This window comes from Geotrypetes seraphini, chromosome 8 (assembly GCF_902459505.1).
Source record: "Geotrypetes seraphini chromosome 8, aGeoSer1.1, whole genome shotgun sequence".
NCBI lineage: Eukaryota > Metazoa > Chordata > Amphibia > Gymnophiona > Dermophiidae > Geotrypetes > Geotrypetes seraphini.
The window spans coordinates 48,494,259-48,518,322 of record NC_047091.1 but is presented as its reverse complement, the minus strand read 5'-3'; the positions used below and the strand labels follow the sequence as shown (position 1 = coordinate 48,518,322).

Here is a 24,064-nt window from a genome sequence, read left to right as displayed (position 1 = left end):
TTGAAGTTAAAATAACTACAAAAAGCACTAACTGACCAACTAATTAACTGTTAAATTTGCAATATGCTGGTGAGTCAAACTATTTGTTCAATGCTCATTTGCCGAACATCACATGTAAAGTGTAACAGAATCTTAACTGAATATAATACTAGCCCTTCATGGAACCATGATCTTATAATGAAAAACTATTCACCAAACTGTTACTGTCTTTGACTATGATAAAATGCTGGCTAAAATGGCGCTCACATTTAAACCGAACGCTGAGATTATTCAGCCTATCAGAACATTGATGACGTCAAAGTAAATGATATCGCTGTTCAGCAAACTGTTGCTCCTTTGAACTGTAAAGAAGTGCTAGCTGAAATCGCGCTAGCATTTGAACCGAACGTTGAAAATATTCAGCATATCGGAACATTAAATATATTACAGTCTTCAATTGAGATATATTTAAAGTACTTGCAATGTAACAGACCGCTGCATGTTTTGCTGTCACGAAACACTGAACTAAAATGGCGCTCGCTTTTAAACTGAACACTGAGATTATTCAGCCTATCAAAACATTGATGACGTCAAAAATAAATGGTATCGTAATTCAGCAAACTGTTGCTCCTTTGAACTATAAAGAAGTGTTGGCTGCAATAGCGCTGGCATTTAAACCGAACGCTGAAAATATTCAGCGTGTCGGAACATTGAATATGTTATCGTCTTTAATTGATATATATTTAAAGTACTTGCCTTATAACAGACCGCTACTCCTTTTGCTGTCATGAAACACTAACTAAAATGGCGCTCGCTTTTAAACTGAACGCTGAGGTTGTTCAGCCAATCGGAACATTGTGAAGTCATGATAAACAAATTTTATCTTAAATATACCGTGGCAGGTTGTATTCCATGAGGGTTTAACAATTTACATGCTAAATACAAATTATATGTCTGAGCATAGAACCAAAAAAGACTTCAAAATAATGGATAAGTTCTAAAATGTTTGTGATACTTATTATTCAACAGGCTGTTATTTATTTAGCTATCCAGTATGTACTAACTGTAATGATGCAAATTTTAAACTGAAATTAAAGCAAAACATTTAGAACTAACCTAAAGTTCATGTATGACTGTTCTTTCTATACTATATTGATTATATAAATGAGACCCACCAACATATAATGATTCTATGATAAATAAAGTTTCATATTCAAAAACTGTCACTAAAAAGGACCCAATGGCTTGAAAAATTATGAAAATACAAAGAATAAATTAGAATCAGAAAAAAAACATGGCAGTCTATCTGGTTGTTAAGTCCATGAGGTTCTAATGAATGTAATCTTGAGATCCATTGTTGTTCTCGTCTTAAAAGGAGCTTATTACGGTCTCCCCCTCTGATGGATTTGGTGACTTGATCAATGACCCAGCATTTCAAATGATGGAATTTGTGTTGGAATTCATTGCAATGAGCAACTAATGGTGCTTCTGTTTTAATCCACTTGAGATTGGAACGATGTTCATTTAATCTGATCTTTAAACTTCTGATGGTTTTGCCAACGTAGATCTGTCCGCATGGACACAATATGAGGTAGACCACATGTGTACTGTTATAGTTACTGAAAAAGTTGGTATGATATTGTTTATTGTCATAAGGATTCACAAATGAGTCAGATTGTATCATAATTTCACAGTTGGAACAATGACCGCACTTGAAATGTCCTTTCAATATGGGTTGCTTAACTGAAATAGATTTCAATTCTGATGGACTTAATAATTCCTTAAGATTCCTCCCGTGTGAGTATGCACTTCTCAAATTTGTATGTTTGAAAATGTCCAATGTTCGCATGATTTTCCAGTTTCTCTTGATGACATGAGAAATTTTTGGACTGGCATTACTGTACTGAGAAACAAAAGTACAAATGTCCTCGTCTTGATGTTTTTTTAGAAGCAGAATTCAAAAGTAATTCTCTGTTATTGAATTTTGCCCTTTTATATGCTGAATTCAGATTCCTTTGCTGATATCCTCGATTTAAAAATTTTTCTTTCAAAAATTTCGACTGATGTTTGAAATCTCCATCTGTGCTGCATATACGCTTGTACCTTAAGAATTGAGAATAAGGTAAACTAGATTTGCAACCAAGTGGATGACAACTGGTGGAGTGCAATATGGTATTTCGATCTGTGCTCTTGTGATATACTCTGGTTTGTAAATCCTGCTTCTGTTTGAATAATATTGACATCTAAAAAGTTGATGTTATGATATGAATGTGTACAAGTGAATTGAATGTTATCATGACATGTGTTTAACCAATTGAAAAAAGACATAAACTCTGCAACGGAACCAGACCATAGAAGAAATATGTCATCTATGAATCTATGCCAAGATTTAATTCTGTCAATGAATGGAGATGACAAAACCCATTCATTTTCTTTTTTTTTTTTTCAATTTCTTTATTGATATTTTAAACTTGACAATGTATACAGTTATAAAATCAAAAGAATACTGTATGAAAATACATTATTAACATCAGAATTAATACAAGAAATATTTTAAATCCCTTCTTAACCTACAATAATAATGAAGTATACTTAACTAACAATATTACAAAATATTATGAAATTTATACCTCTAAATAATTAAAAACATCCCCCTACCCCAGAACCCCCCTGGATGTGCATAGGAATCTAACATAAAGAAAAGGAATCATTTTAATTATAATGCGAGAAAATTAGTTAATGGATCCCAAATCCCCTTACAAGATTTAATAAACCCTAGACGTTCTGCCATAATCTTTTCATATTTATATGTTGCACATACAGTTGCCCACCAAAAACTAAAATTAATCCTATCATGATGTTTCCAATTAGACGTAATCATTTGAACACCTATTCCTGATAGGATCATAAAAAGACGACTATTATTTTTATTCAAAGTGGGTTTATCCTGAAGAATCGTACCAGAAATTATTGCTTCATATGTCAAAGGAATAGAGGTTTGAAGAATATTATTAATTTGCCCCCATATCGACTTCCAAAAACCAAGTATCAATGGACAAAAAAACAAAAGATGATCCAAAGTCCCAATATCAATATGACAATGCCAACATCTATTAGATTTAGAACTATCTACTTTATTCAACCAAACTGGAGTCCAAAAAATTCTATGTAATAAAAACAACCATGTTTGTCTCATAGATGCTGACATTGTACATCTTAATCTCCAAGTCCAGATTCGTGGCCAACGAGAAACAGAAATATGCTGTTTTAACTCGATACTCCAAATGTCTCTAAGACTATTTTTTGGTTTTTTATTTAAAAATCCAGAAATCAATTTATACCACTGGACAGCCTGATGTCCTATTAAATCTGTTTGGTAGCAAAGGATTTGCAAGCTAAAATAAGATTTTAAATTTTTCCATTCAGGGAACACCTTCTGAATTGCCTGCTTCAACTGCAAGCACCTATATTGTTGAGTGTTTGAAATACCAAATGAATGCTGCAGTTGTGAAAACTCAAGCAGATTACCATTAGAAATAAGATCATCTAATGTCCTAATATTTGCCTGCATCCAATTCTTCCAAGCAATTCCAGCACCGCCTATTTGAATCTTGGTGTTTAACCATAAGGACTGTAAAGTAGAATTCATTATTGGTACCTCTGTTAATTTATCAATAAATTTAATAGTTTTCCAAGTATCCAATAAAATTATATTGTCCTTAGAATATTTATGAAATCTGATACTTAATATATGTGGAAGTCTCATAGGGGACACCAAATTCCGTTCCAAATATAACCAATCTGGTTGATGATCAATAAGCTCAGGGAGGATCCAATACATACCTTGACGCAATATATAGGCTTGATGGTACCTATAGAAGTTTGGAAAATTTACCCCACCCTCCACAATTGATTTTTGCAACGATACTAAAGCAATTCTTGGTTTTTTCCCAAGCCAAACAAATTTTGTCAAAATATTATTTAATTTTTTGTAAAAGGACTCTTGAAAATAAACTGGTAACATACTCATTTGGTAACAAACTATAGGCAAAATCATCATCTTTACTGTTTGCACTCTCCCCCACCAAGAAATATGCAAAGGATTCCATTGCTCACACAATTCTGTAACTTTTAGTAATAAAGATTTTTCATTTACCTTCATTGTTTCTTCCAATGTACTTTTTATCCAAATTCCTAAATATTTTATTCCATCTTTCTTCCAACTAAACTGAAACAAATCAAATAAGCCTTTTATACAATGTACATTTAGTGGAAGAATTTCTGATTTATTCCAATTTATTTTATAACCTGAGAATTTTCCAAATTTATCAATAAAATCCAATAAATGTGGAATGGTTGACTCCGGATTTCTCAAATGAATCAAAATATCATCTGCATAAGCAGAGATTTTATATTCCCGACCTGCATAAGGAATACCTTCTATCTCCTTTGATTGTTGAATAGCTAAAAGTAGAGGTTCCAAAACAATATCAAATAACAAAGGAGATAATGGACAACCCTGTCTAACTCCCCTTTCTAAAAAGAACCTTTCTGAAAAAGTATTATTTATATATAATCTAGCAGATGGGGAGCTATACAGGGATTGAATCATTTGTATAAATCGAGAACCAATACCAAACCAATCCATTGCTTGATACATAAAAGTCCATTCTACCCGATCAAATGCTTTCTCTGCATCTAAAGAGACAGAGAAAGCCGGATCTTTCATATCTTTTGTTAAATGTAAAATATGAAAAGCTAATCTGGTGTTATTTGAAGAATGTCTTTGAGCAACAAAACCTGTTTGATGCATACCAATAATATAAGGGAGAGCCTTATTCAAACGCAAAGCCAATATTTTAGCTAACAATTTCCCATCAACATTAATCAAAGAAATAGGCCTATAGTTTGAAACCAACATGGGATCTCTGTTTGGCTTAGGCAAAACTATTGTTAAAGCTTCTGCCATAGTACCTGAAATACAACCTTTATTTAGTTGAAACTGATATAATTTGAAAAGATGGGGTAACAAGATAGTTTGAAAAGAGTTAAAAAATTCTACCGTATATCCATCACTTCCTGGAGCGGATCCAACTCTAAGGGACTTTAAAGCCTTCTGAATTTCTTTTTGTGTTATAGGTGCTTCGAGATTTTCTTTCATATGATCAGGAACTTTAGGCCCATTAATCAACTTTAAAAATTCAAAACCATCTTTCTCTTTATTAAAATAATGCTCAGAAGAATACAAGCTTTCATAAAATTTCAAAAATTGTTGTAAAATATTTTTAATTTGAGAATGAATTATTCCATTATCATCTGAAATAGCCATTATATTAGCTTTCCTTTTTTTTGCTTTTAAATAGTTAGCTAGTAATCTTCCCGCCTTATTTGAGGTTCCATAATACAATGCCTTATAGGACACAAACTTTCTAGCCAATTGTGAAGATATCTCATTGTATCTAAATTTTACTTTTAGCAAATTCTGATAAATACTTTGTTCCCATTTTTCCTTTAATTTAATTTCCAATTCTCTAATATTTTGTTCTAAAATTAAAAAATCTTTATTTAATTGTTTTCTAACATATGCTGAGTACGAAATTATGTGTCCTCTCAAGGTAGCTTTAAAGGCATCCCATAAAATTTCCTGAGACATTTCTTCTGATTCATTAAACTGAAAAAATTCACTTATTTTTAACTTAAATTTTTCTATAAAATTGGAATCTGCTAGCAATGTATTATTAAACCTCCAAACAGGTCTATTATTTTCTTGTTCATCTATCTCAAAATCAATCCAAATACCCCCATGATCTGAAAGTATAATTGAATCTATATTCGCCTTCTTAACCTTCTGTACTAAATTATCTGAAATGAAAAAATAATCAATTCTAGAAAATGATTTGTGAACATGGGAATAAAATGAAAATTCCTGATCATTAAAATGAAAAATCCTCCAAATATCTTTTAAACCACAAGAATTTATCAAATTATCTAATCCTAAAGATTTTAAAATTTTACTAGGCTTTTTATCTAAAATAGGGTCCATTACTGCATTAAAGTCCCCTGCCAAAATTAAATTGGAGGAAGATGATGGTAAAATTATTTGTTGAAGGTTTTTTAAAAAACTCAGATTGATTCAAATTAGGTGCATAGAAATTGAACAGTATCAAGGTATCTTTCCCTGAGCTCATTTTTACTTGGACCCATCTTCCGAAAGGATCCATAGATAACATAGTGAAAGTAGCCATACATTTTTTATGTATCAAGATAGCCACACCAGCTTTTTTGCCTACAGCAGGGGCAAAAAAACACTGTTTAACCCAACCCCCTTCCAGCTTACTTGATTCTAATGCAGATAAATGAGTTTCTTGGAGGAAATAAATATCTGCCCCCTGTCTTTTAAGAAAAGATAAGGCTTTCTTTTTCTTTATAGGGTGATTGAGTCCATTAACATTCAATGAATACATTTTAAAATACATTTATATTTATATTTATTTTAAGGAACCAAAGAAAATGACCTGAAAAGATTTTAATTCTTATATATAAATTATCCCAATTACACATCCAATTACCCTCTCTTAAAACCCCTATATACCCTCCCACACCCATCCCCCATAACAAATATAAGTGAATGACAGCACACATAAAGACCAGAAAATCGAAAGAAATCCCCAACCAGCAAACTATCAATTCATACTATAATAAAATCTTAAAATAATGAATTAAATTAAAATCATTACTTAAAATTACCGTAAAATGAAATCTTAAAAATAATAATTATATTATATAAAATTTCCAACTTATCCAAACAAAACAAAAATCACAAAAATTAATAAATACCAAATATAAAAAACTAAATGAATAAATAAATAAATAAATGTTTATGATCAATAGATACCCAATAATATATTAAAATAATAAATATTGAAATATTCATGAAAATACATGCAATGGACGAATGTCGCTCCCATTGCAACTCCGGATAATTGGATGTATAATTTATCTAAGAAAAGAAAATAATTTTCTTGCATAGCTATCCTTGTTAGTTGCAATAAGAAATCCGAAGGTACGAAATGAGGACGGGGCCTAGAATCCAAAAGATTTTTAATTACTTCAATTGCTTCTAACTGGGGTATGGATGTATATAAAGAACTGATATCTAATGTAACCATCAGAAATAAATCATGTGTTGTCATGTGATTTCATGAATTAGTCAAAATGTTCAAAAAATGAGTGGTATCTTTGATGTATGAAAAATGATTTTCTACGTGTTGTCTCAAAAATTTATCAACGTATACTGACAATGCTTCTAATAATGATCCCTTCGCTGAAATTATTGGACGGCCAGGCGGTTTTTCAATGCTTTTATGAATTTTTGGTAATAACGGTTGGGTTAATCACATTAAGAAATTTATGTTCTCGTTTTGTCAAAAAACCTTTGTTAAGTGCTGATTACTCAATCAGCACTTAACAAAGGTTTTTTGACAAAACGAGAACCTATGATGATACCCAACCCCAATATGATTGTGACTTATTGATTGCATTCTTGGGGTATTTTGAGGTCTTTTCTCCCTTGATTTAAATCACATTATATACACCATTGGTGTTCCACTTTAATTTTGACATTTGTAGTTTTGGACACCGTTTGGTTTTCAATCATTTCATTCAGTGAAATGAGCTAACATCTTGGAGTTGTCGAAACTTCCTTTCTCTTATCGTTCATGGGATACAGACCTTAGAAGTCTGTCCTGTATTGGCCTTAGTTATCACTACTCTCACCCAAGATACCATATTTTTCTCTCTATAAGACGCACCTACCTGTAGAGGAGGAAAAACCAAGAAAAAAAAAATTCTATACCAAATGGTGTACCCTGTCCCCCCTCTGGTGGTCTAGTGGTAGGACAGGGCACACGGCAGGTCTAGTAGCAGGCTGGGACAGGGCAGGCAGGCAGGCAGGGCCCCCCCCCCCCCCACCAGTACTTTTTTAAAATTCCGGTGGTCCAGCGCTATATCGGCAGGAGCTTTCTGCACTCCTGCCCCTCACTCGCTGGATGGCTGCCTCCGAGTCCTCATCTCTTGCAGCAGAGCGGCGCATAAGGCAGGCGTGAGCTTTTCATGCTCCTGCCTGGCCCCGCGCTGCTCCCTGAATGGCTGCCGTCAATTCTCACGAGTCCCTATGTCTCTGGAAGAGGTCTGTTTGAATATTAATACCTTTCAAATGCTTGTATCACCACTCTCATCTTTTTTTCTAGTGTATACATATTCAGATCCTTCAGGTTCTTCTCCTACATCTGATTGCACAAACCTTATACCATTTTTGTCGGCTTCCTCTGAACTGCCTCCATTATTTTTATATCCTTGTAGAGATACACCCTCCAAAACTAGATATAGTACTCCCAGTGAGGCTTCACCAATGAACAGGGGCATCAACATCATATCTGTGTGTGTTGTATATTTTATTAAGGGGTCTAGCCATGCCATGCCATGCCATTTTTGGTGGTTCAGATATTAGCATTGACACCCCTGGATCCCTGCACCAAGCAAGCAATTGGTTCTGTTCCATCCGATACCATCACTCCTCCTTTCTCTGCCTGTCAAGTTTCAAGTTTTCAAGTTTATTTAAAGTATTTGATATAATCGCAAAATCCAAATCCAGTGCGATTTACATTAGTTAAAATTTAATTTAAAATAAAAAAATCCAACAAACAGGACAGTAAAAACGAATTATAAACGACTAATACATTTGATAAGGGAGGCAGGAAAAAAAATGGCTTAAATACATCCCATGTCAGAGGCCAGAGAAATCGATCCGGAGAGCAGAAGTTAAGGCTCTCATTTTCTCCATCAACTGGAGCAAGATCACCCCAGACAATACAGAGGCAGGAAGAATTAGCAGCTGGTGAGCAGTTTGAATTAACTTTACAACCTTTCTTGCCACAAAAACCCCATGAAGTCACACTAGAATCCCTTTGGGACTTGATATCTAATTTGGGAAAAACCTTTAATTCTCAGTTCCAACAAATAGAAGGGAAAATTAAAAATCATGATAATGAAATTGGGAATTTGAAAAAAGAACTAGAAGTTTCAAAATCTTTAACAAATAATTTACAAGAAGATATGGGACTATCAAAGAAACTCCAAGAGACATTGATTAAAGATAATACAATCTTAAGAAGGAAAATTGAATCACTGGAGAATTTTTCTAGGAATAATAACCTTGAGATTGATTAACTTTCCAAAAGTCCCTACGATAACACCTAGAGAAATGCTGAAACGATATCTTCAAGAAATATTGGAAATCCCCGAGTCTTCATTACCACCTTTTGCACAAGTTTATTATCTTCCGACTAAGACTCGAGATACTCAACATGTGGCAAACCAAGAACCAATAGACATTTCAGCAGTATTAGAATCCTCAGATAGGGAAATGTCTGTTCCAGCTACTTTATTGTTGACACTCGCACTTACCCCCGATAAGAGTTGGCTCATGAGAATGTTTTATAAATATAGGCAAAAATAATTTCTAGGTTATAAGGTACAAATGTTTCCAGATTTGGCAAGGGAGACCTAAAGGCGTAGAAAATAATTTATTTTGTTGAAACCTGGTGTTTTGGCTTTGGGGGCAACCTTTTTTCTTAGACATCCTTGTAAATGTGTAATTCACTATAAAACTCAGAAGTATGTTTTCTTCGAACCTCTTCAGCTGACGACTTTCCTTGGAGAAGGAGAGTGCTTAATAGAATAAATGCCTTTATTCTCCGATAGCTTATGATTTCATAAAGAATATTTTTCTTAGTTAACTCGCTTTTGTATTAAATCTTGGACCAATTTGAGGACTTGAGAAGATTTATGTTAATGTATTAAAGTTTATTTAGTATTGGTGTTATAGTTAATTTTCTTGTCATGAATCCTCTTTCTGTCAAGTTTATCTTGATTGTATAACTGAAAACTTATAAATAAATAAAAATTTAAAAAAATATATCCCATGCTAAGTCAGTGTAGTAGATCTAATAACTTCATTCATCTTCTCTTCTACAAACCCCCCTGGGTTTGGGTTGGGACTGTGATGAACAAACAAATGCCCCTTTTAGTGATGTGATGGAAACCTTGAACAATGTGCACACAGTGAAAACATAATGTCAAGAACCATTTAATTCCCTGTAGCAACCAACATTTTGGGATAGGTAGATCTAAAACCAGAATGTTTTTCCATGAAGCCCTTGAATATAGCCCAGAATTAAGAAAGAGACCCAAAGCAATAACAAAACAGATCTGTCAAATAAGAAGGAACCAGGCCCATTGCTACCTTGTAATAAAGACATCCCATTTTAGAAAGGATTTGTGCCTCAACAGGCAACCAATGTAATTCACAATAATAATATGTAATATGATCATATTTTCTCAATCCTTAAATGAGCCAGACTGCAGTATTTTGAATTATTCATAACTTAATATGGTTCTTCAACTTGCCCAACATCAATGGTCTTCATCCTCATATACTGGTTCTTAAATTGGGAATTTTGTATATTGAGACTGGGAGCACATTAATTCATGAAAAAACATATAATCTCTCTTTAGTTCTGGACTGGGACACTGTCCCAGGATAAATGCAATGTCTGGGCAATTCAAGCCAGCAGAATGGTCTTCTATCCACCCTTGTGATATGGATTGATAGGAGTAGAAAGGCTCTGAGATTTGAAGAGCCAAAGGAGAGTTTGTGTCTGTGCACATACTACTGAAGCTTGTCGCACTGGCACGCCAAGAGAAAATAAGGTGATGTCAGGCTGGCATGGTAGCATACTGCCCACCCTTCCTGTTTGTGGTAGAGCTGATTTAAACTAGCTTACTATTTACAGTCATGGAATTTTTAGGAAGTGTTCTCAAACAAATTGTTTTGCAATTCTTTATGTCTTTTAAGGTTCTGGAATTATAACTGTGACTGTTGGTGACAATTCAGCGACCCCAGTTCAGGACCTGTCAGAGGTTCTGGAGGAAGTGGCAACAGGATCTTCCCCAGAACCCAGAGAGAAAACTTCCATCCAGCTGGAGGCAGACATTGCTGCAGACGAGAGCAGTTCTGATGGAAGTGCTGCGGCAGGCTCAGAGATACACCAAACTGTGCAGCGAGAGCTCAGTCGGCCACCACCAGGTAAATGTATGTAAATATGCCACTGAGGAATAGTTATGCTCGCTGGGTGTAATCTGAATCGTTGGCATGGCTACCTACAATAAATCAGTACACATAAATGAACAAGTTAAAAATAAGTGGACATATTAAAATAAACTTGGTGAGATAAACTTATAAAAGTAAACATTAACATGTTAAAATGCATGTGTTTATCTCACCAAGTTATTTATACATACTGATTTCCTGTGTGTACTTTTATGATTCCTTAGATCCATGTTTTAAAATGTTTATTTTAATACGTATGTCCACTTATTTTAACTTGTTCATTTATATGTATTGGTTTTTTTGTATGTTTTTATTATTCGTTAGACTCTTGACAAAGGCATATTTGCCAAAACATTGCCAGTGTCAAATCTACAGATTCATATGGTGCTGCCATTTAATAAAGTGAATTTTGGACAGTCCACTGCTGAGTGATTAACATCTTTTCCTCACAACTTTCTTTCTTGGCTCATTGACTTTGTCATAGAGGCCTCCTTGGCTTTTTCTCCAATATCTACAATAAAGCCTTGATGGCCAAGTGACATCAGCCATCAGAAAGATATTTTTACTATTTCAGCTGATTGGTTTACAAATCTTGGTCACTATTGTTACGTTGTGAGTGTTTTCCAGATGAGAGATCAGGGTTTTTCAACCTATTTGTTTTGCTTCTCTCCCCCACCTTCTTTCTCTTCATCGTCCCCATGCAAGAAAGCGAACTTGGAACAGTTTCCACATTGTCGTTGTCGTCTGTGGGTGCTGAGCCTTTTCTTGGGACCATTCACAAAGCTGCCTCCGAGATGGTTTGTGTCTGCGTGATGCCTCTCTGAAATGCTTTTCTGCCCTCTTTGGTATCTGATCTATGCCTGCCTTGAAGATTCAGCTTTGCTAAACTTGAATGTTTTTTGTACACCAAACTCATCTGACATTCTTCATCTGTTGCTACATAGCATTGCCTGCTCCCTGTGCTTTTTCCTCTCTCCTTTTTTTGTGATTTAAATTTGAATTGACTTCTTTTATTGATAGGGCTGGAGGTGGAAAAAAGAAGGATTTCAAAACTTTTAAAATAGTATAGTTGTTAAGAATTCTAATCTGAATCAATAGAGAATTTCTTATTTGGACTGATAAGAACATATGCAAAACTTGAAGAAATATCTTCTTAAATTGAAGACTTTTTTGGATCTGGAAATTGTAATAAAAAGGATTACACAATAGGTCCCACTTAGTTATTTATGAAAAAAACTATTTTTGTTAACATATATGGAAGGGCTCTAACATGAATCATGTTGAAAATCAGAGTACAGAGTTTAGACTGTATTTGAGCATCTATAAGTAACCAATGAAATTTAATAAGTAAAGGCAATCAGTTTTTAAGCAGAAAATATCAAATAAGCTGCCTATTTTCAATGGTCTGCAATTTCTTTAACAAAAATTTTGGACATCTTAAATACATTTATATTGTAGCAATCCAGCTGAAACAACAAAAGATTCTATACTACCATCCTAAAAGCACAAAACTCAAGATAGACTGTAACTCTGGGTAAAGCATACATTTTTAAACTGGACTCATTTAAAATCAGAATTGCTCAATTTTAAAATATTGTTATTCCAAATATTATGGGTCTGTCCTATCAATAAAAATTTTGCTTTATCTTTTAGATTTTGAGGCTGGATAAATTTCCTTTTGTTCTGACTACTGAAAATGTTCTTTGTAAGCCACAGTATGTGCAGCCACTTTGGGTATGGGTGGTTGACTCAGTGATGCATATCTGACCATATGGAAGGGACAGTATTGGTTAACTGACTGTTTAATCTAGACCAGTGTTTCTCAACTTGGTCCTGGCGTACCCCCTTGCCAGTCAGGTTTTCAGGATATCCACAATGAATATGAACATAAGCAGTGCCTCTGCCGGGTCAGACCAGAGGCCCATCATGCCCAGCAGTCCGCTCACGCGGCGGCCCATCAGGTCCAGGACCTGTATAGTAATCCTCTATGTATACCCTTGACAAATTCGACATACTAAACAAACACCAATCAGGATTCAGGAAAGGCTTTAGCACTGAGACAGTCATAGCCTCGATCCTAAATCACCTATACGGCTTATTCAGCAAAGGAACAAGTGCCCTAATTCTACAGCTGGACTTTAGCAGTGCATTCGATTTAGTTGATCATGATATAATGACACATTGCCTAGATGCAATAGGAATCATGGGAAAACCTAGGAACTGGGCTTCCTAACAAAGAGATCATACCGAGTGGGTAGTGATGGGACATATTCAAACTCCTGGAGAAACCCCTCGGGAGTACCACAGGGTTCACCACTTTCACCTACTCTATTCAACATTTATATATCATCTCTAGGGCACCTACTGCAAAAACTAAACCTAATCTACTACATATATGCAGACGACATCTCCATTTTAATCCCAGTGAACAGCATAACAAACGAAACCTCAAAATACATTACTCACATTCTGACCGAAATAGAACATTGGTTAAGCAACTTCAAACTGAAACTTAACACAGAAAAAACAAAAATCTTCCTTGCAAGCCCAACGGATAAAATTACCAATTCAACGTTACATATAAAAGACCAGGATTACCCAATTACTAACGCAATAAAAATATTGGGAGTCACATTGGACACACACCTCACAATGACTGAACACACGAATATAGTGGCAAAAAAATGTTTCATGATGTTATGGAGATTAAAGACCATCAAAAAATACTTTGACCCACTATCGTTTAGATTACTAGTGCAATCACTAGTGCTTTCTACTCTGGACTATTGTAATATCGTTTATATGGGTATACCCAAAAAAACAATGAGGATACTTAGAATCATTCAGAACTCAGTGGTTCGCTTGATATATGGATTAAAAAAGAATGACCATGTCACCCTCTACTACAAACTACTGCACTGGCTGACAGTCGAGGCAAGAATAATATTCAAATTCTCCTGCATATGTTTCAAGCTAGTTTGGGGACTTGCTCTTACGTACCTGCAAACAAACTTTGTATTCTACAACCCAATAAGACAAACCAGAAACAGCTATCTTTTTGCATACCTAAGCATAACCAATTGTAAATACAAAACCTTCCTGGACAGAACTTTCATGCACCAAGCAAACAAACAACAACATTGGCTAGACAGTTACATTAATAAAGCTGAACTGACCTACAGTGCTTTTAGAAAACTCATAAAAACTACCTTATTCGACAGATACATCACCTAAACAGAACCTCTCCAAACACTCTGGTTCTTTTCAAAATGCCCTCTGAAATCCTGAACGAGCAGCATTTGTAATTTCAGGACCTTTCTTCTAATATGTCCCCCTCGAACCTCTAAACAAACTGTATATTGTAATTTTTGCTGGTTTTTTTTTTTTTTTTTGAATCCCTAAACAAACTGTATATTGTAATTTTCGCTATTTTTTTTTTAATCTCTAAACAAACTGTATATTGTAATTCTCATTTTTTTCTGAAAGCTGCGACTTTTCTTACAGGTCGGCTCCGAAATTCTTAGCAAACAGTATATTTTGTAATTTCGATTTCTCAAGTCCCTGTTCTCTGTACTCCTTTTACATATTGTAAATCGCTGAATGTCCAGCTCTCTTGAATGTAAACCGCCTAGAAGTCGCAAGATTGTGGCGGTATAGAAGAATAAAGTTATTATTATTATTATTCTATCCCCTTTTCCTTCAGGAAATTATCTAATCCCTTCTTGAACCCCAATACCGTACTCTGTCCTATCACAACCTCTGGGAGCGCATTCCAGGTGTCCACCACCCTTTGGGTGAAGAAGAACTTCCTAGCATTGGTTCTGAATCTGTCCCCTCTTAATTTTTCCGAATGCCCTCTTGTTCTTGTAGTTTTTGAAAGTTCGAAGAATCTGTCCCTCTCCATTTTCTCTATGCCTTTCATGATCTTGTAAGTCTCAATCATGTCCCCTCTGTCTCCACTTTTCCAGGGAAAAGAGCCCCAGTTTCTCTAATCTTTCAGCATATGATAGGTTTTCCATACCTTTAATCAATCATGTCACTCTTTTCTGAACCCTCTCGAGTATCGCCATATCCTTCTTAAGATACGGCGACCAATACTGGACGCAATACTCCAGATGTGGGCGCACCATCGCCCAATACAACGGCAGGATAACTTCTTTCATTCTGGCTGTAATACCTTTCTTGATAATATCTAGAATTCTGTTCGCCTTCTTAGAGGCCGCTGCACACTGTGCCGACGGCTTCATTGTCTTGTCCACTATTCCCACCAAGTCCTTTTCTAGGGTATTTTCACCCATTACCAGCCCTCCCATCGTATAGCTGTACTTCGGGTTACTGTTTCCTACATGCAAGACTTTACATTTCTCCACATTAAACTTCATCTGCCATCTCGTCGCCCACTCTCCTAGTTTGTCCAGGTCCCTTTGTAAATCTTCACAGTCCTCTTTGGTCCTAACTCCACTAAATAGTTTGGTGTTGTCTGTGAATTTTATTACTTCACACTTATTTCTGTTTCTAGATCATTTATAAATAAATTGAACAGCAGAGGTCCAAGTACCGACCCCTGCGGCACACTACTCGTGACCCTCCTCTAGTCAGAGTAGTGGCCCTTCACTCCTACCCTTTGCTTCCTACCCGCTAACCAATTTTTGATCCATCTATGTACGTCTCCTTCCACCCCATGGTTCTTCAGTTTCCATAGTAGGCGTTCATGGGGTACCTTGTCAAAGGCTTTTTGGAAATCTAAGTATACAATGTCTATGTGGTCCCCTTTGTCCATCTGTTTGTTTATTCCATTGAAGAAATGCAATAAGTTTGTTAGGCACGATCTTCCCTTGCAGAAGCCATGTTGGCTTGCTTTCATCAGTTTATTCTTTTCTAGATGCTCATCGATGCTGTCTTTTATCAGCGCTTCCGCCATCTTCCCCGGAACCGAAGTCGAGCTTACCGGTCTGTAGTTCCCCGGGTCACCTCTCAATCCTTTTTTAAAGATGAGCGTAAAATTAGCTATCTTCCAATCCTCCGGGATCACGCCTGTTTTCAGAGATAGATTACAAACCTGCTGTAGTAGTTCCGCTATTTCCTCCTTTAGTTCTTTCAATACCCTAGGGTGGATTCCGTCCGGGCCTGGAGATTTCTATCTGCTTGTGTACGTCTTCAAGGCTTACCTCCATGGATGTTAATTTTCCTGCTTGATCTCCTTTGAAGATTTTTTTCAGGTTCCGGCACGTTGGATGTGTCCTCTTTTGTAAATACTGACGAAAAGAGCATGTTTAGTCTATCCGCCACTTCTGTTTCATCCTTCACCACTCCTTTCCTGTCTCCGTCATCCAGCGGTCCCACCTCCTCCCTAGCCAGCTGCTTCCCTTTAACATATCTGAAGAACAGTTTGAAATTTCGTGCTTCCCTGGCTAGCCTCTCTTCATATTCTCTTTTTGCTCTTCTAACCACGAGGTGACATTCTTTTTGATGCTTCCTGTGCTCCCTTTCCAGTTCTCCTCGGTTTTGTCCTTTTTCCATTTCCGGAATGAATTTTTCTTATCTCCTATCGCTTTCTTTGGTTATCCACACCGGGTCTTTTGTTCGACTCTTTTTGCATCCTTTTCTAAATCTGGGGATATACAGATTTTGCACCTCGCTCACCGTGTCCTTGAGTAAAGACCAGGCTTGCTCTACAGTCTACGATTTCTTTGAGTTGTTCCTAAGTTTCTTCCTTACCATTACTCTCATCGCTGCGTAGTTTCCTTTCTTGAAGTTAAAAGTTGTCGTTCTGGTGCTCTTTCCCTTTGATATTCCTACTTCAACTTATTGTGATCGCTGTTTCCCAACGGCCCCACTACTTCTACTTCCTTTGCAGGTCCTTTTAGCCTATTAAGGATTAGGTCTAGAGTGGCCTTCCCTCTCGTCGGTTCTCTGACAATCTGCTCCATGAAGCAGTCCTGTATAGCCTCCAGGAATCTGGTCTCCCTAGCACATTGTGAGATTCCAAGACTCCAGTCTATCCCGGGATAGTTGAAGTCTCCTATAACAATCGTGTTACCGCTTTTGCATTCTCTTATGCATTAACTTCATTTGCATGCACTGCCTCCATTATATACAAATTTCTTTCATGCATATTCATTGTGGATATCCTGAAAACCTGACTGGTAAGGGGGTACTCCAGGACTTTTGAGAAACACTGATCTAGGCCAACCAAGGCAATGGGGAAATCAGCAGATGTGGGAGAGAAGGCTTGAACTCGTTCCAGGATTTTTGTTCCCTCCTAGATCCATGCTCAAGTCTGCTCACATATACATACCCATGACCATTCATTGGGTAGGTTTTTTCCTCATGTCTTAATCTTAATTTTTTGTGCTACTGTAAGTTATTTTATCCTTCCTAGCTTCTCTTTAGCACAGTGGTTCTCAACCATGTCCTGGGGACCCCCCAGCCGGTTGGGTTTTCAAGATATCCCTAATTAATATGCATGAGAAAGATTTGCATATCTGTCACTTCCATTATATGCAAATCTCTCTCATGCATATTCATTAGGGATATCTTGAAAACCCAACTAGCTGGGGGGTCCCCAGGACAGGGTTGAGAACCACTGCTTTATCAGATAACACGTGCCAGAAAAATGCTGCCGAGGCATCCCACACCTGCCATAACTGCATATAATGTTCAGTGATAGATTTACTGGATGATGAATGGTGCAGAGATCTGAAATCCCTTGGGTATCTCCGTCCACTGAGATAAATAGGGTTTTGTTAACCTTCAGTAGAGTTTACATTTTAACAGCAGGTTCTCTGTGCCCCTAGAAACGTTGTATCTTTTTTTTTTCCCCCCATCTTGATTTGGGAATAAGTATATGTAAATCATGTATTAAAGGCTCAATGCTTATTCCTGCCTGGCTTATCTTTATTGTTCATGCATTCTGTTGCTTTCCTCCCAAATCAAATTCTTTCAATAAATTTTTTTTTAAGAAGTTGGTTTTCTTTGATTTTTTTTTTTTTTTTTGCTGAGTTTGCGTCCTGTCGCTGTGCGTATGCTTTTTCCCAGTGTTTAAAACCAATTTCTTGTACTGTTGAAGGATAATGGATGTCCTATTTTTCTCTCTCCCTACCCCCCATTCCCCAAGGGCTGCCTGGGTTAGCATCTGCCTTGATGCAATATTGTTGCAAGAAGGCAGGGTGGAGGGTTGAGGAGACCATTGGATATAGCTTTGTGCCTGCCAGTGAGTGCAATAGTGAGCAAGTTCCTTCACTGTATCCAGAGAGGGGGGTAATCTGTATTGTGTGTGTTTGGCAGCTTCAGCCATTTCAATGGCACCTATGGAGCAGACCAAATCAATTAAACATTGCACCTTTGCTTTTTGGCTAAAATCATTTCCTCATACTGTGAAAAGAAAAAATGCTGAATGAGACTTTTGGGATAAGTAATCAGAACTTATCAATAGTTCTCTCCCCTCCCCCCCCAACTCTAGTCTGTCTATTTTATCTAGGAATTTGTATTTTAATTGAATTTTTTTTGCTGATGTTGTATTTAAAGTAGTAATATGGTTTCTGCATTGTATTTTTTCACTGAAATGTCTCAGTTTCTCTTACTGTGAACCACCCAGACCTACTGGCAGGCGGTATACAAGAAAATAAATTATTATTATTATTATTATTTTTTTTTTTATAAATCTTTATTCATTTTAAATTTTAGAAGAAGTGTACAGAAAATCATTCATATAATATACAATTCCACTTGAATTTCTACAATTCTTATGTACAGAAAAAAGTTTAATCCCACCCCACCCCATATACAACATACTTTATAATAGATATCCCATAAGGTAGTTATTGTAGATGGTTAAGAGAGTAATTACCAGTCAAGAGCCCAAGGGCGTCTGGTTGGCCCGTAGTAGAACAGTGATTATTGTGATGACATCAGCTGCACTAACATGAAAAAGTAAAGGCCTGTATCAGCTGATTTTGTAAGCAGTAGTTGCATAAGGAGACATTTGATATGCTTAAATGGTAAGGAGGGGGCAGTAGGGTAGAGATTAAGGGGCTTCTTTTAGTTGGATCAGTCTTTAAACTTGCTTAGAAATGTACTTTGTAGGACTCTTTCCCATCATTTATGAAATGCTTTCCCTTAAAACGGGTTTGCCCAACTAGAGAATGACACGGGGAAAAAATCTGTCCCCGTCACCGGCCCACCATCCTCTGCACCGCCCCGTCACCGCCGTTCCCTTCACCGCCCCGTCACCGCCATCCCTTTCACCGCCCCGTCACCGCCTCTGCCATCCCATTCACCGCCCCGTCACCGTTGCATCCATATAAGCCTTAGTACTGTAATATTTAGCTTATTCCTTTCTTATAAATCAAAGTTCCTGCTGCTGAACTAGAGAAAGAGATGTTCAGCTGGCAGGGCTTTGTTTATAAATTTTTATCAACACAATTAATATACTATTTTATCCTAAAGCAAAAAATAAATAAATAAATATAATTTTTTTTTCTACCTTTGTTGTCTGGTTTCTGCTTTCCACATCTTCTCATTGAATTCCTTCCATCCACTGTGTGTCTTCTCTCTGCGTCTTCCATTTGCTGTTACTGTGCCTCTCCCTTAACCCCCCCCCCCCAATTGGTCTAGCACCCATCTTCTTCCCTCCGCTCCCGCATAGTCTGGCATCTGTCTTCTTCCCACTCTGTCTTCCACATTTCCCTTGGGGGTCTGTTCCTCTCCACCCTCCTTCAATGTCTGTTCTATTCCTTTCCACCACCACCCTTCCCTCCCTCCTTTACCATCTGTTCCTTTCTACTACCCTTCAGCTCCTCTCGCGTGGCCTATCTACCTTCCTTCCTCTTATTTTCATGGCACGTTACAATGTAATTTGTGCAAGCCACTGGAGCCTGCAAGCTCGGTCCCTGTCCCATCCCCACAAACCATCTGTGCTCCTACTTTCTCCATTTCTAATATCTCCCCTATGTATCTGTCATTGCCCCCCCCTGTGTCCATATACCATCCCCATGGCATGTCCCCTTTATGTCTCTGTCCCTATGCCCCATGCACATAATTTCCCCTCTTTCTGTTACCTTCCTGTGTCCAGATTTCCCCTATCTTCCTCTTCCATACCAGTGTGTCTCTTCTTTTCAACCCCCATCTAGCTTTTTTCCCTCTTTCTCCCCCCCCCCCTGCTTCTAGCATCTGGCTCACCTGCCAGTCCTTCCCTTTCTTTCCTGCTGTGGGTTTTTCTTTCCGACTTCATCCCCTTGGCCCAGAATCCTTTTCCCTTTCACTCCCTCCTTCCAATTTGAGCCGGGAACACTAGCGATCGCACGGTCCCCGCAGCCACTACCTGCCTGCCCAATCGATCCTAGTGTTTAGCCAGCTCTCTCCCTTCTCCTCACCTTAGTTTATAGGTTTTCTTTTTCGGCGACCTGCACGCTTTCCCAAAGAGCCGCGCACGCGCGGCTGCTCAGTGTTCAATCTTCTGCTCTGCTGCAACTTCCTGTTTCCGGTTGCGTCAGAGCAGAAGATTGAAACTGAGCAGCAGCGGGTGCGCGGCTCTCTGATAGCGTGCGGGTCGCCGAAAAAGAAAATCTACAAACTAAGGTGAGGAGAAGGGAGAGAGCTGGCTAAACACTAGAATCGATTGGGCAGGCGGGTGTGAGCTGCGGGGACCGCGCAATCCTTCATGCCTCACTGCGGGGACAAGACCATTCACCGCCCCGCGGGCGGTGAATGGCCTTGTCCCCGTCGCCGCAGCGACTGCTAGTTTTCTTCCCCGTTTTCGGCGGGTGACCCGCGGCTAAAATGCGGTGGCCGCGGGTAAACCGCCACCGTGTCATTCTCTATGCCCAACCTACAGCCCATGGGCCAGAACTCGGCCTGTTAACTGCCGCTATCCAGCCTGTGCCTGGCTGCATCAAAAATCCCACAACTCCACTGGAAGAGTAGCCCATTGGTTAGTGCAGTGGCTGAGAACCAGGGCAACTGGGTTTAATTCCTACTGCAGCTCCTTTTGACTCTGGGCAAGTCACTCAACTCACTTGCCCCAGGTACAAAATGAGTGGCTTGTGTATAATATGTAAACTACTTTGATTGTAACCACAGAAAAGCGGTAGATCAAATTCCATCCCCTATTCCCTTTCCCTGCTGCAACTCTAGCTCTTTACAATCTTGAACCACACAGTGCGAAACATTTGGGAGCTGTTGCGGTTTCAAGTTTCACTATTTGAAACCACATGACTAATCTAAACTTCCTGTATTGCTCCAAACTTCCTGTACCACATATTTCAAGCTCACAGTGGGGAAGCCGGAGTTAACATAAGAACATAAGAATTGCTGCTGCTGGGTCAGACCTGGGGTCCGCACACGCGGCGGCCCTCTGGTTAAAGACCAGCGCCCTAACTAAGACTAGCCCTACCTGCGTACGTTCTGGTTCAGCAGGAACTTGTCTACTTTTGTCTTGAATCCCTGGAGGGTGTTTTCCCCTGTGACAGACTTCGGCAGAGCATTCCAGCTTTCTACCACTCTCTGAGTGAAGAACTTCCTTACGTTCGTACGGAATCTATCCCCTTTCAATTTTAGAGAGGGCCCTCATTCTCCCTACCTTGAAGAGGGTGAACAACCTGCCCTTATCTACTAAGTCTATTCCCTTCAGTACCTTAAATGTTTCGTTGTGTGGTTTTCATAAAGCTAGAGTCAGCCAGGTAAGAGAGAGGCTGGTGGTGGGGAGTGGGGTTGTGGTGCATGAGAGAGAAACTGGGTATTCTTGGAGAGTGAGTTGAGTGTAATTTTCAGAGAGCATGAGTGTGGGCATGTGTTTCAGACCTCCAGATGTTACAAAATATAAAATGTGACTCCTGCTAGCAAAGGTTGGACAAACCTGCCCTTAAAAAAAATCATACATGCTATTTTTAAAAAAATCTAATGCATATTTCCCACTTTTTTAGGTGGTTTATTTTACTTTATATTCATAATTGCAAGTAAACTTAGCAAGCTCTATGTTTTCCTTTCAAAGACTGTTCATCAAACATTTTGAACATCCTAAAGTATCAATGAATTCTATCATCATTTGTGGTAATGTGCCCATCAGTCTGTTGTTTTCTTTCCCCTTTCTCATCTGTCCTGCTGGGCACAATTTTTTTTTCTGTATCTCTGTATTTTCTTTCCCCTTTTTAAAAAATTCTTCATTCTTCTATGTTCTTATCTCCAAATCCTTTTAAATCTGAAATGTTATAAGAGTAGTAATTTTTTCCTTTTCAGCCATTATGTAAGCTAGAGGTTTCTCCTTTTTTTCCAGTCAGTCACTGGAATCTAAGTACCTGGTGAACTTTGCGATCCATGGCCCAGAAATATAAAAGAAAAATGATAAATCATGAATATATAAGTCATGTAACTAATAGGCAGAGTGGATGGACCGTTCTGCTGTCATTTACTATTTCACACTATCCCCAAGCAGTGGATGATGAATTAATCTTTCTTCACTCTCTCTTCTTTACAGCACCATTAGAATTACTTCTTCGCTTCAGATAATCTATATTTTTTTCCCTTTTTACAGAATGAAGAGCCATGAATTATCACTGTTATGTGTAGCCTCTCAAACAAAGCGTATCCTGTGCCTGTCTGAGCTCCTTTCAGACTGCCCAGAGTCCCAGTAGCAGAAGCTTTTAGCTCCTGAGTGACCACAAATGCTCTTAATCCCACTCTGAGTGTGAAAGCTGAAGTGATGCCTCCTTTTACAGACAAGTTTCAAGAGAAGTTACCAATTACTACCATGAAATGTGGGAATGTGAGAAGGATTGGGAATAGCTTTGCGGGTCTGATGGTGTGAAGAATTCTTGGAATCCATGGTATCTATGCAATATTCAGAAGCATTAGATTAACTCTTTCTTACCCTCAATCAATTGTTTGGGACTAAGGAATGGGTAAAACCTCACCTTACCCTATATAAGTAGCTGGCACTATTGCTGGACTGCTGAGCTGATTGCAGCAGCCGCCATCAGCTCACCGACCCCCTTTTTGGCACTTATACCTGTTTTGACTTGGTCTAAATCAAAATGTGTAAGTGCCGACTAGGAACCTGCCTAAACTTTTGGTTATACCTGCTGTACGCCTATGTCTAGGTCGGCCCACCTCTCGCCCTTTCCCCTCCTCTAAAAACGCCTCTTTTCGCTCTATGCGTTTAGAGGCAGGGGAAAGGCCTAAGCTGGTTTTAGATGCGTCTAAAACCAGCTTTGGTTATGGGTACTTGGACGATCAGGCTTTTTGATTGTTCAAGTACCCATTTAGGCCACTTTTTAGACATTTTTGTTTTTTTTATTACGAGCCCCTTATTCTATATCATGAAGGACAAGTACCAGCTGGATTCAGAAATGTCATACCATAATCCTGTTCCTTCATTGTTAATCATGCACAATCAGCTGAGACTTGGCCCACTGATTTTTGCTGAGCTGCAAGGAATTAGCTGCTGCAAGGAGAAACTGACCCTGCACATTTGTGAAAAGCAGCTACCAGGAGCTTCAATACTTGCCCCTCCCCCTTTTCTCCTCTTTGTACATAAAGAAGCTTTAGCAGGAAGATGTTTAAAAAATATTCCCTTTTTTAGGTTTCAAAACCCTTTTGGACATGATGTGTTTAAATCTGAATTTGTGTTCTCATTCTTATAATTTCTAATTTTATTTTTGTTGAAGCTGTCTGCTTCACCACAGTATTGCTGAAAATGATATTTTCATTGAGCAGGCGTTACATGCATAAGAAGAGCTTAATTGATTTGATTTGTGCCCCGAGACTGAGCTGCTATGGCATTTTCTAATGAGTGTGGGGGACATTGGGGTGTATGAGGTTGAGGATTCATAAGTGAGCAGAGAGTAAAGGCTACAGGAAATTATTATTATTTTTTACCATAGAGGTTATGATTTTTGAAAATGCTGTCAGCAATGCATA

At 37.9% G+C, this 24,064-nt stretch overlaps 1 protein-coding gene across 8 annotated transcripts in view; it reads left to right on the top strand.

The window, feature by feature from the left end:
* CCDC9 (coiled-coil domain containing 9) overlaps positions 1 to 23,218 on the top strand; it is a 105,766-nt gene extending 82,548 nt beyond the window's left edge. For 5 of the 8 annotated variants that reach the window (XM_033954517.1, XM_033954515.1, XM_033954514.1 and 2 more), the window contains 3 exons: positions 10,895 to 11,125; positions 11,855 to 11,946; positions 22,680 to 23,218. In XM_033954517.1, the coding sequence (XP_033810408.1) occupies positions 10,895 to 11,125; positions 11,855 to 11,946; positions 22,680 to 22,694 (338 nt within the window). In that variant the 3' untranslated portion in view covers positions 22,695 to 23,218. Of the gene's footprint in view, positions 1 to 10,894; positions 11,132 to 11,854; positions 11,947 to 22,679 lie in introns of all 8 variants that reach the window. The other 3 variants (XR_004540323.1, XM_033954519.1, XM_033954518.1) reach the window with 3 other exon arrangements.
* The last annotated feature ends 846 nt before the right edge of the window (positions 23,219 to 24,064 follow it).